This window comes from Simochromis diagramma, unplaced genomic scaffold, assembly GCF_900408965.1.
Source record: "Simochromis diagramma unplaced genomic scaffold, fSimDia1.1 OVJJ01000320.1, whole genome shotgun sequence".
Taxonomy (NCBI): Eukaryota; Metazoa; Chordata; class Actinopteri; order Cichliformes; family Cichlidae; genus Simochromis; species Simochromis diagramma.
The window spans coordinates 2,547,131-2,560,239 of NW_024386773.1; the positions used below are offsets into that span (position 1 = coordinate 2,547,131).

The following is a 13,109-nucleotide window of genomic DNA, read 5'->3' on the forward strand; positions in this document are numbered from 1 at the left end:
ATTTATTGATTATATGTTTGCTTTGGGTAATTGAAAGTTGTAAAAAATGAGGGAAAAACATAAATCTCGGCATTACCAAAATGCATTAGCAAAATGATAATAACTCAGCAGGTCAATAGTGTTTGTCAGATAGTTGTATAAAAAGTCCAGTGTTCGTCGACTGAGTTATTGGTAACACCAGCTAGTGAGCTTTTGTAAATGTGGCACTTGGTGGATTCTCCATCAGTTTTAAAGGGGCCTGTTATTCTTTTCTGGCAGTTTTTTTTTCTATTCTTGGATCTGTATGATGTCACAAGGAGAAAGGGATATCCCAAAGAGGTTAACTTTACCTGGAAGTGAACCCTTTATGCAAATGGACATAGAAATGACAGTGGTCATAGAAATAACAGTGGCCTGTGTGTGTGTGTGTGTGTCTGTGTGTGTCTGTGTGTGTGTCTGTGTCTGCAGTATGAAGACACACAGTCCCAGCTATCTGATCTCCGTCAGCGTTATGAGAGAACAGAGCAGGAGAAGCTGAACATCCACCAGGAGCTGGAGCAGTGCAGGAGCAGCCTCAAGCTGCTGCAGGACAAGTCCAGCTCTGTGAGTGCCCACACCAACACTCTTTGTTCCTTTATGATAAAAAACACAGACTTGTGCTTGGACTGTTTTTTTTGTAATCTATGTTTGCTCAGCTTTAAGTTTTACCATAATTTATTTTTGCTTTAAGGTTGCTTTTTATGCAGGTGAAGCTGCATTTTTATCCTGACCTGTGAGAAAATGTCACACAGCGTTAGTGTTGTCTAATGGTCAATAACATCTTTGTTGAAAGTAGAAATGCTCATAATGCCAAATAATAACTGGTGAGGTAACAAAATAACATTTAAGTTGTGATTTTTAAATGAATTCATGCAGCTCTGTGAACACATTCAAAGCAGTTGTGTTTTTTTTGTTTTGTTTTTTTAAACTGACTCCTCTAGCCAAGGTGACATGTGACCTCACCGTCTCTCCTGGTTTATATCCTGTTCTGATAAATAAGCTGATGGATAAAAACTCTTGGAAACATTAATCAGAAAATCAGTGAGGCGGAGCAGCCTACTCTGTACCCCCACCCCCCTTCTTTTCTTCCTCTCCTCCTCCCTCAGCTCTTAAAACACGATATATCTAAAGGCCAATTTCTCTTCATTACAACCTTGTAATTTTGCCTCTTTAGTTTTTTTTTTGGTAATAATAATGTTGCAATATCTGAGATCTGGGAACATGAAGGCCACACTAGAAAGTCTCATTGTTTCTGTTTTTTTATTTTATGTATTTTTTGATACAAAGTCTACAATTGATATCTATTATAAAAAAATAAAAAAATAAATCCACCATAGCTGTATGTTAAGTGAACTGATTCTCTCCTGTCCCACTTTTCTTTCATGGCCTTCTCCAATTCTTATTATCCTCACAGTGCATCGTCTTTGGGCGTTGCATGGACTAAACTGCTAGTGGTCTGTAGCTGATACAGTGTGGATAATGGAATGCGACGATTGGTTTGGAAGGTCTTCCACTACTTTTTGCTGGACCTTGCCATCCTAAATTAGGTTAACTATTGATCTAATGATGCTTATAAACCGGGTTGTAACATAATTGGGGGCTTGTCCAAGACCAGTTTAATTCTTTTGTGGAGACTAAAATGCAGGATGAGTGAAGTTTCATTTGAGATATCTCCAGATGGAAACCATTTTTTATTCAACTAGGCAGATTAAAACAAAACTCCAGATTTGGTTGATTTATTTGGAAGGAAAGATGAATGGCACTGATGTGAGCTAAAAGTGTTTTTGGAAATGTCCATCAGGGTTACAAAAGATTTTCTAGACAAAAGTGTTTGTATCTCATTTCACTGTGTTCCCAGATCTCATTAACCACTGTTTGCATTAATTAGCACTGATAGCAATGGAGCAAATAAGAACCTGATTATAAAAAACTAGAGTTACCCTCTCTTCACTCAGTGCATTTCTGTTAGGCTTCTTTGTATGAACCGGTGTCCGTCGTGCTGTAAAGATCAGATTGAAACCAGCTGACGGACGGCAGCTGGAGGAGATCTGTTCCTGCTGCAGAAAAGTGTTGCTGTTTTAAAAGAGCCTGGTGACGGATGGCTGCTCCTCCGTGGTGATTGTGAATGTGGCTGCTGAATGTGTAGAAATGTTGGTGCTGCTTTGTAGAAAACGGCTGATTGGATACAAACCCAAACCCCCTCTCTCCCCTCTCTCCCTTTCTTCCCTCCCCCCTCGCTGTAGCTGCTCCATCCTCCATGTTGGTTTTGGTTGATTTGCTGGCTGATTTCTTCTTATCCACTCTCCCCCTCCAACCCCTCTCCCTTTTAGCCATCCATATTGCAGCCTGTCCAAGCCATATTCATGGGCCTTGTCCTGGCTCTGCTCTACTGGTGTTTCGGCCAGTTGTGGTAGAAAGGTACACACCGACATGACATCAGTCTATCTCTCTGCCGTCCTGTCTGTCTGTCTGTCTCTGATGCGTCTATCTGTTTGTCATCACTGGAAGGTGTCAGAGGCGAAAGGGTCATTCTGATCTGTGATGAATTCAGGGTCATGAGTTTCAGCTGGAAAACTGACGTGCTGAAATTGAAAAGAAATCTCCCTCTGAACTCAACACAGGTTTCCGCCGTGAGAGCAGATTATTTTTGAAAATAAGAACTACAGGCATTGCTGTTGAAAGTGAAAGCTCCTGTAAACGTGTCCAACACATAAATATATTATTACAATTCTTTAAGTCTAATAGAGAAGCATCGCATGACTCATGATTTTCTTATACTGGGCCTTAATGCAGAACCTAAGTGTGAATCCTGCTGTTTTAGCTCCGCCCACTTTAATTCAATTGTTTTTTTGTTTGGCAGCCCCTCATAAACAAAAAGTTGGAACACTTTCTGTACCTGATATGAGGCAAATTGGTAGGTCAGTCTCTCCTTCCAAACAAGCTACCAGAAGTGCATTCCCTTTTTCTCCCCATATGTCCACACTTTTTTTTTTTTAATGGTCATAAATTCAGTCACAAATTAACCTAAATAAGGAGGGAATGTAAGTGTAAGGAGCAGGTTGTTACTGGCAAGCATCCAAATATTCCTAAACTACATCTTTCACCATTTGAATGCTAACAGCTCAGGATGATGATGTGTTGCGGTGCAGGGTGATGATACATAAAGGTAACCCAGCTGTTGAACTCTGAATTCTGATCACCAGATCGCTCTCTTCACCTCCTAAACTTCCATTTAAGACTAAGGATCATCTTAGCCATCATCATCATCATCATCATCACGGCGTCTGGTCCCTCGTCTTCTGATATGAGAACCACTAACTGCATGGCTGTCAGTCTGCCTGTTCGTCTGCCAGTCAGTCTCACTTCTGCTTCTGCTCTGCTGCAGCTAACATTAACACGCTCTTTAAAGGGATGGGCTCCCTCCACCCACAGACCCTCCATTTAAAGGGAGCCTTGTACATATGCTTCATGCTCTTCACAGCAGCGGTGTTTGACCTATCGTAGCAGGGGAAAAAAACGGGTAGACAAGGCTTCTTATTGTAGACTTGATATAAAAGAGTCACCTAGCTTCCAGGTCTTTAAATACAGTATGGAAGTGCAATAAACCTGTACTCTTTCTAATGACCAGCAGGGGGAGACTCCTTTGGCTGTAAAGGGATGCCCGGGTGTCTAGAAGAAATCACCCTTCAGCTCACTTGATCTACCTCAGTAAACACATTATTAAATGGAACACCATGTTTATTTTATAAATGATGGTACAATTGGAGTCAAAAGGGTGTTATAAAACAGGGCGTGTCTACTCTGTAACTAACATGTGAGCGTGCAGTGCCCCTCAGTTTTTCCATCGCACCAACCCTCGCTCGACGCGTGTAGGTTCGACACAAGGTGACTCCTTAAATCTGTTCATCTGGACATTGTGTTTTCAGAGTGAGAAATATTTTTTCACTAATTCAGGGATTTCTTCACTCTCTGTTAACTGTAGCTTTCCCCAACCTTATAAACAGTACATTTGGATAATGACCAAAACTAGCACCACTGACTAACAACCAGCTGCGAGTTCAGTTAATTGATCAATGGCCATGAGTGCCATTCTGAATGGTACTCCAGCTGTGGTTGGAGTGGCTGCAATCACTTTTTTTAGATCACCAAAAAAATGTCCTCTTTTCCCACCACTCAAACCTCAGCGTTCCTCCCTGTCCCGGATGTGCACATCCTCATTGAAAGAGTGGCCATTGGACTGTAGGTATAAATAGACTGTAGAGTCCTGGCCTGATGAAGTAGCTCTTCTGTGTTGTCCCATCCGCTTAGCCAGAGGTTGTTTGGTTTTCCCGATGTATAAAATCACGACAGTCTATAGATGGTATATAGCACTTTTCCACTCTGAGCACTCAAAGCGCTTCGCACAACTTGCCTCATTCATGCAAGCACCTTTTTTTTTTATGTTTTTATATGTTTTTCTATGCAAGTGCTCTCTATTTAACGTTCACACACATTCATACTCTTAGCAACTTGAGGTAGTATGTTGCCCAAGGTTATTTGGAATGCAGACTATAAAAGCTAGGGATCAAACCACAACCTTCCGATTAGCAGATGACTTAAAACTACAGCCACCGTCTGTGTACACTATATTACTGTGTTTGTGGCGGGGGAAACACATCCTTGTGGTTGACTGATCTTTAGTGTAGTGTGTTTTGAGGTTTGAAAGCCACAGAAACGCTGCGTTTTAATGAAATGCTTCTTAGCGGTTTTGATACGGCTGACATATAAGGAGTCATTAAAGGTTTTTACTGAAGCAATGATACTAGATTCAGTCATTATGGAAATTTACTGTTACTGTTAGTTTAAGGTTGGGAAAATCAGCTGAGACTGAAAGTCACTTGGATGAGTGACAACAATGAAAATGCAACGTCCAGATAAGCTGATTCAACTTTATTGTAATTTTCTTACAATGATGATCGAGCATGGATTGAAACAAAAAAGCAAAGAACTGCAGAAAAAATAGACTTTAAAAAAACAAACAAAAACAAAACATAGGTGGCACCCATCTTTTAGATACAGTCTGTGATGGCACTGAGATCTTTAATTAAGCTGCTGCAACGTCAGGACTCACTAAGTTGGACACAGCCATTTATTTATTTATTTATTTTATTTTGTTATTTACATGCTCAAAGTGATCTCAGAAAGGTATGTCATGTAAGATCAAAACAAACGATTTCTGAGAGAATTGAAACAAGGTATATGGCTGTAGTGACTTTATTTTTCTGGAAAAAATGCATAAATAAATCAATCTGCCGATAATCCGCCCGTCTCCAAATCCACTGACTAGATGAGAGGAATGTAAACAGCCTGGCTGAAATCGAAGGCACGGGTGTTTAGATGTGTATGATGGATGCAAATTTTGTGTCACCGCTGTACATCTATGCACACTGTACTACTTCAAAGCTTTGCCTACTTTGATAGTTTAATGACCAGGCAAGAAACCATGACCATCCTGGTAATGTCAGTCAGCAACCTAAATTGAAAATCCCAAAAAACACAGTGGAGAAAAAAAAAAGCATCCCAAATTATTATTTTATTTATGTATTTTTTGCATTTAAAAACAAAACAAAAAGAAATCTTTCATTTTGGTGGGAAAATGTATACAGTACAGTGGGACCGGTGATCTCTGCTCTAGTCTTTAGACTCCATTGCGTGCTAACAGCTGCACCAGGAAGCGTGTGCTTACCTGATTTTCACACAAAAAGGAGTGACGTATTATTGGCTGTGCTGCAGGAGTATGGCTCGTCACAATATTACACAGATCGGTTTTTAACCTAAGCAAAGTTCAGTTGTCAAACTTACATTAAAATGAATGAATTACTGTGAGGAGCAGTAACTTTCTAAAACGGCTGAGCTCTTGGGTTGCATTACATACAGAATGAAATGGTGCTTTTGTCTGGGATTGGTTTCAGTCTGTCAAGAAGGTCCATTTTAAGTTGCCCATCTCACGCATGACTAGAGGAACAATAAGTTTCTGTGTTTACCAATCCAGCTGCTGCACACAGCACTGGTGTGAAACACCCGTCACATGCACCTGCGGCTGTTTTCTTAAGCACGATCTGATATCCTCGTGTCGGTGTTGTTCCCACATCATCATAATAAATGTTGTCCCAGGTTCAACATTGCAAGTGACCAATCACATTGTTGTGACATCATACTTTTGCGACTTCGGGAAAAACCGCCTAAAAAAAAAAATCGACTTAACTAGCAAGACACCGCCTGATCCAGCAATTTGAATTCTTTGCATTTCAGGATACGGTTCTTTGATAAACGGTAAGCATTATACATGTTGTCCTTGCAACACTGGAATTTCATAAATGAATGAATGGCTTGGCTTGCAAAAGTATGACGTCACAACAATGTGACTGGTCACTTGCAATGTTGAACCTGGAACAATATTTGTTATGATGATGTGGGAACAACACCGACACGAGGATATCAGATCATCCGTTTTCTTGCTGCAGCTTTACTTCATCATATATGAAAACGTGGCTGTCCCACACTGAAAGCAGCACCCGAACGCCTCCTGTGTAAACAGACTGCTGAACCGCTCACTCCTGACCGTTCACAGTCAGCAGTGTGTTAAAATTTTAAGTTAAGAAGAAGCGAAATGACAGAAATGAAGGGAAAAAAGTTCATCACAGCGTTTTAATGTTTATGTTCAGCCCAGTAATCTTAAATAAATTACAGTGATCCTCCTTTTGATTTGTCACTTTATCTCTCCCCGACCCGAAGAATTCAACAACATTTCAGTTTTATTTTAATTCAAAGAAAAGTCTGTGAGAAATGTAGATGAGCTTAATTCATCTGTGGAAACTTCTAAAGGTCACCCTTCTGTTTATTTGCACTCTGTTCCCCTTTAAAGAGGCGTGCTCTGACCATCGCATCTTAAAGGCTAACCCTCTCCTTCCACCTGCCTCATTCATTCACTCTCCTCTTCCTCTCCGTTAGGTTTTCGGTGCTTTATTTTAGCTTTCTTTAATTACATGTTGCTGTTCTCTCATGTTTCTTTTTGCAGGGTTTGTTTTTAATTTCATTTATTAATTTTTTTCTTCTTCTGTGTTCTTGCATCCAGCTGCTGCTTAACTTCAGTTATTTTCATCTGTTACTGGTTTGTTTTTTTATTGTCTCTTTTTCTGCAGCCATTCTTACTTTCTTTATTTCTGAAGCATCCATCATCACGTCCATCGTGTTTGTGTTGTGTTTGCTGCTTGTTTGTTTATTCGGGAACGTCTGACCAGTATGCCCAGTTGTTGTTTGCTTTGAGGGGAAAATGTTCTGTAACTTTTCTGTTGTTCTGCTCAGGTAACCTAATTTATTTTGCTGCTTTTTGTTTTGTTTTGTTTTTAATTTTTGTTTTTTATTTAATTATTTTTTTACTTGTTTTCTCCACCTGTCCTGAAGTCCCAAAAGATGATATTGATTAAATTTGTTTCCTTTTATCGTTCATACACAAACCAGCAGAGAACTCGAGTAAAACTCGATTGTCCTTGGCAGGGATTTAAAAACTGTTTTGAATTTGAAGCAACACACACTTGGGCCTTAATTACATATTTGGTGCATAAAAGGGAAGTTGAGTTAAGCCCCTATTGGACGTAATCAATGAGGAAATTGTACTTGGCATGTTGACTTGCTTGAGTTAAAACCTTTGTTGTTTCTCACCAAAAATAAAGGATGAATCCTGAAATACCTGAAGGTTATTTGGCTACTATAAAAATTATTCGTTTTTCTAGATACCTAATAACCTGATTGTAGTTGCCTTTTTTTTTCCCCTTAGAGCTTTTCTTTGACCACAAGTTCAAAGAGCAGCATTTATAAGGACCTTGCAGTGCTGAACTGGCAGCTTTAGTCCCAACGGGCATCCCGTCTTCACATTGAGCTGCTGTCTCAAACTAGTGATGCTTCCTTTAAAAAATCTGCTGCTGTCAGAGGTCACTGTTTTAATTCAAATCTACAAAATTAGACTGAAGGCTTCTCCCTTAAACTAGCAATGTTTTATAGTGAATATGACTTTTATTGTTTCAGATTGATTAGACAAAAGGTTCCTTTCATTTTTCACCTCTTATTTTGAAACAAATTTTACTATAAAAAGATATTTTTTAACTGGTTTTAGTTTTCTTGGAACTACATGAATAAATGAGTGTACATGTTTACACTAGTTTTGATTCCACAGACTGCAAAAAAAAGATGGACGCACCCATTGTGATGTCACCCATTGTTCTGTGGGCAATCCACTGATAAAATACTGAATTTGATTAGCCATATTATTCAGATCATGACATTACAAATATTCTGAAGGGGAAGAAGTTTAGCTGACCCTTTTGAGCAGCCTGGGTTTGAAGGCCGTTTGCTCTCTTCCCACTTGTGTGTCAAAAATCTTCCCTGTCCAATCAAATAAAGGCAAAAAAAGCCAAAAAATAATGTTAAAAGCTAAGAAACGGCATAAATGTATTTGAGAGGTCCAGTTCAGCCACCTGTTTCTGCGCTGTTGGTCAAAGCAGCCACAGCCTTGAAAATCTCAGCCTCGGTTATTTGAAAAATCCTGCGTAGTTGTCAGAAGCAGCAAACTATCAGAGGTCAAACCTATGTTTTTGCAGCGGGCGCTATAAAAGTTACATTTTTACATGTCAGTATGTGGAGATTAATTGGAGCCAGCCTCAGGTGGACATTTTTGTCACTTACATGCAGTTTGACTGGTTCATTTACGTTGTTCTTGTTAAATAACCTTTTTTGTCTCAACCAGATGAATTTTTGCACGAGAAAAAGAAATGAAATATCATCTTTTGGACTGAAGTGGCTTCTCTTCTTTTGTCTTTGCCTCTTCATCTTCTTTCTCCTCTTCCTTTAAAAGCTCTCCTTCCGCCTCTGTCCACTTTTACTCGTAATGTTCAAACTAACTTTATTTATTCACGCATTTCTTCATCTGTTTCTGTCTCGTGTGTGTTTTTTCGTTCATCTCTCTCCAACAGAGCGGCTGGAGCCCCTGGATGCCGGTCGTCGCAGTGATGGTCGCCGTGACGGCCGCCGTCCTCTACCCCAACCTCTCCAAGAGCAGCTCCACCTAGGACACAAAACACAAGCGAACACACACGGAGCGCCGTGAGGAGAGCGTCACTGCTTTACTTGTATAAAGTCTAATTGTACATAATTGTAGAGGGATATAAAGGTTGTGGTTTCTACAGAGGACTCAGAAGCTTCTTGGATTATTTTGTTTTGGGTTTTTGTTGTTGTTGTTTTTCCTGCGGCGGGGAGTTTTGTTGTTTTTATTCTCCGCTCTCTCAGCTCTGGTGGGGGGCTCCTTTTTTTTTTTTTTTTTTTTTTTTTTTTTTTCTTTCCCCCCCCCTTTCCCCATTTTTTTTCGTCTCTCTGCTGATTTCCAGGTAACAAAACGTTCTCCAGCAGGTGGAGCTTCCACATACACACAAAAACCTGCTTAATGCTAACCCGGTGCTTTCCAGCAGCTTCGAACGTCACTGACAGGTAAATCTGTCTGTTTCACCTTTACCTCTGAGGACAGAGTTTCTGAAGAAGAGATGGCTTTTCTTTTACACAGCTCCACATTCAGCTTAAATTTACTTGCTAAATTCTTCAAACCAGCTCGTTGTGTTAGAGCAGATCTAGAGGAGGAGCCACTTTTTCTTGATCCCAGTTTACAGACGTCAGCTGTAATTCACCCAGGGGATGTACCCATCTTCGATTTATACTAATAAATACTTTTTGAATCTCCTTCAGGACACAAAATAACCACACATTTCATTTTAGTTTTCTCTGATAAAATGTCCAAAACAGATGAAACAACAATTTAAGGCACTTCCTTGATAGCAGCTGTTTCCAAACAGTAACTAAAGGTTAGAAGTGTAGTTAAACCACAGCGGAGGTTTATGTTAGGGCAAAGTTGTAGTACTTGAATGGGCGCGCCAGTAAAGTGGCCCACGGTGCTGCGACATCCCTCAGCTCCACCGATTGCTACAGTTACTACAATTAAAATGATAAAAACAGAAACAGTTATTTATTTAGCTGTTTCCAGCTTTTCTATCAAGGATATGTTGACAATTTGTCCAGAAGAAACATGTTTACACCACTAAAATGAACTGTGTTGTACTCCGTTGGGACCCATTCAGTCTGTCCTGAGAGCGCCCCCTGTGAAACAGATCAGGAGAGTTTGGTGCGTTCTCTGGTTTCCTGCTAACATCTCAGTTTCACTAGAGTTAGAGTAATTCGAATACTTTGGGCTTTAAGATCTGTTTTTGGTCAGATAGACGTTCGTTCAGTGACTTCAGGTGTTCTGCCTTAAATGTGAGTTCAGGTGACCCTGCATCACATCGGGCTTGAGCAGGTCTGAGTTTATAGACTCGGGGTGATCCTGGCTCTAAGAGCACAAACGAAGCACAAATGATGACAAAGTGCACCATGTCATCGTGATTAACCCGAGGCTGCTGGGAAGCTCTCGCGCTGAAGCAATTTCAGGAAGCTCTGCCCTGTTCTGCTTTCAGTCGGCCATGTTGGATGTCTAACTTGGCGTTTTTCTCTGGGGTTATTTTCATTTGTTTCTTTGTTTCTGTTTGGGGAAATTCTGGGGTCTGAGTTGAAACTTGAAGCCAAATTATTGAAATAAAATCTGATTTATTTTGTGTTGGGTTTACTTTTTTCTTTCTCCATGTTGGGGGCACAGAGAAAAGGGGTCAAAGTGCCTCTGATGTAACTAACACCACACTTTGTGTATGTGTGCAGACACACACACACACACACACACTTCCCCTGATATACACACACATACACACTTGGTTTTACAGTCAGAGGTTGCTTTTTCCAGGGCTTTCAGCTTAAGCATGGCTCTTTAAATGTATGAGAATTTCCCAGAATTCAGATTAACCGACTATACAACACCCGAAGAGCAAAATTTAAAAGGAGGAACAAGAAAATTTGTCATGTTTAACGGGCAAAATATCAAAATCTATTCATTTTTTTAATAACACACAAGACGTCAGACCTCTGATGAAATATTTTGAGAGACATTGAATCATTTCAAAGTGTGTGTGTTGGTAGACAGGGATGTGTGTGTGTGTGGGTTCACAGTCTGGACTCTTGAGCAGCGTTCGTCATCGTTCGTGTACTCCGTTTCGTCTCCGTGTTTAAAAAGAACTAAAATAAGACAATGAACAAATACTCCTGATGTGTAAAGAGAAAAAACACTACAGAACAGAGAGAGAATTGTAAGATAAAATGTTATCGACTGATGTGCTACTAGACTTATTTTGTTAAAACTGTTTAGAGATATGAGAGGGAGCTATGTAGAGAATATGATGAGGATGTATTGAATATGCAGAGCGATGTTTGGATTAAAGTTGTAGCAAGCTGACCCACCAAACCTGCTTCCTGTGTCTTTATTCACAAACACTGAGAGATGAACTCATGTTGGGTCAATATAAATACTTCAGAAGGTTGAAACTATCCTGTGTTTTTTTCCATCCAGCTTCTGCATGCTGTTATTTTGAAATGGCAACAGCAGGAAGGACATTACAAAGGGATTTTTACTGTAACTGCTCACAAGATTTAAAACTCTGCATCGTGTAGAGATGGTGTGCACTTTGTGGTTCTGAATTAAATGCAAATAAGACACTTTAAATATTAATGTTTCCAGATTCTTGAAGACTGTTGTGTTAAAGAAAACATAATTCTCTTTAATCCATTTTTACTAGATTAAAACACTGCAAGAAGAAAGGTAAAGGTCAGTATGAATGCCTTCATTTCTGAAAAATCTCTAGATTGGAGCATTATATTAAACTGATTTGTGAATTTGAATGATTTTGTAGTGCACAAACAACTCCCAAGTACAAGAAAATGTTTATAAAATATGTAGTTTGATCGATACAGGATTAATGAAGTGGCTTTTTTTTAAGGGAAACTAATGTTAGAGTAAAGTTTTAAAGACAAAATTATCTCAAAGTTGTTAAAGTTGCTTTATCATTAAGAAAAATCTTGAAATATCAGCACCTAAAATCCAAATGTGTGCTGCTACAAACCCTTAATTTATTATTTTTACTTTTGTTTCATTAATCGTGGTTAGCAGATTTAAAGTTACAGAACTGCAGTCAAGTATCTCTGGTTGAATCTTCAGAGAAAAAGAATAAACATCATATCATAGTCATGTTTTCTTTTTGTGTATGTGTGTTATTATATACAGCTTTTCTATGACGACAACCAAGAAAGATGCCTAAAAATAAATTATTGGTTGATGTATATATGTTTTCACGTGCTATGTGTTCATGTTCCTCTGTGTATGGTTGTTTATCAGGGTGATGAAAACTCAGAGCAAAAACGTAAAAATAACAATATTTTGTCCTCTTGAAAGTGAACACATCACATAATTCCCATGTTCAGACCCCCCCCCCCCCCTTTTTTTTTTTTTTTTAGGTATTAAGATGTTTGAAATGAAAATTAAAGTTCTGCGATCAGATGTAATTTTTTTTCACTCTTCTTTGGGTTTCCATAAAATCCTAAAACCCTATAATGAGGTGTGATAAGAGGACCCAGATGCATGAGACAACAGCTGGCCGCAAAAGAAATGATAAACTTTATTGGTGGAAACAGAAGTCCAAAAGGGCACAATGGGCCAAAGCCAGCACTGCAAGCAGATAACACATGGAAAATAACCATTGGTACAACAAAAGGACCTGAAAAAGCAAGAGATGATGCTGTTTATTCTGTACACAGAAGACCAACTGACCCAAGAGGACAGAATTGGAGAGGAGCAGCCAATCACAGAGGAGGAAAAGGGGCAGGAAGTAAAAACAGGAGGAGACACTAACCTTCAAAGTAAACCAGGACATTACTGAAAGATAACACTAGGGAAACTAGAATAATACAGAAATCGAGACAAGAACTGAAACCCATCAGTAGAACAACTGTAAAGTCAAAACAGGAACAAAAAGAACCAAAAAAACAAAACACTTGAAAACCCTGGAACTATGACACGCCAACTCCTTATAATAAAAATAAATCACTTTATTTTTGCTCTGCAGAAGAAATCATCCATCTGATAAAATCCAAAC

The 13,109-nt window shown here is 39.3% G+C and overlaps 1 protein-coding gene across 8 annotated transcripts in view; it reads left to right on the forward strand.

Annotated features, from left to right (window-relative positions):
- slmapa (sarcolemma associated protein a) overlaps positions 1 to 11,425 on the forward strand; it is a 77,446-nt gene extending 66,021 nt beyond the window's left edge. For 6 of the 8 annotated variants that reach the window (XM_040003396.1, XM_040003399.1, XM_040003404.1 and 3 more), the window contains 2 exons: positions 448 to 582; positions 9,027 to 11,425. In XM_040003396.1, coding sequence (XP_039859330.1) covers positions 448 to 582; positions 9,027 to 9,122 — 231 coding nt within the window. In that variant the 3' untranslated portion in view covers positions 9,123 to 11,425. Of the gene's footprint in view, positions 1 to 447; positions 583 to 2,348; positions 2,437 to 9,026 lie in introns of all 8 variants that reach the window. The other 2 variants (XM_040003397.1, XM_040003418.1) reach the window with 1 other exon arrangement.
- The last annotated feature ends 1,684 nt before the right edge of the window (positions 11,426 to 13,109 follow it).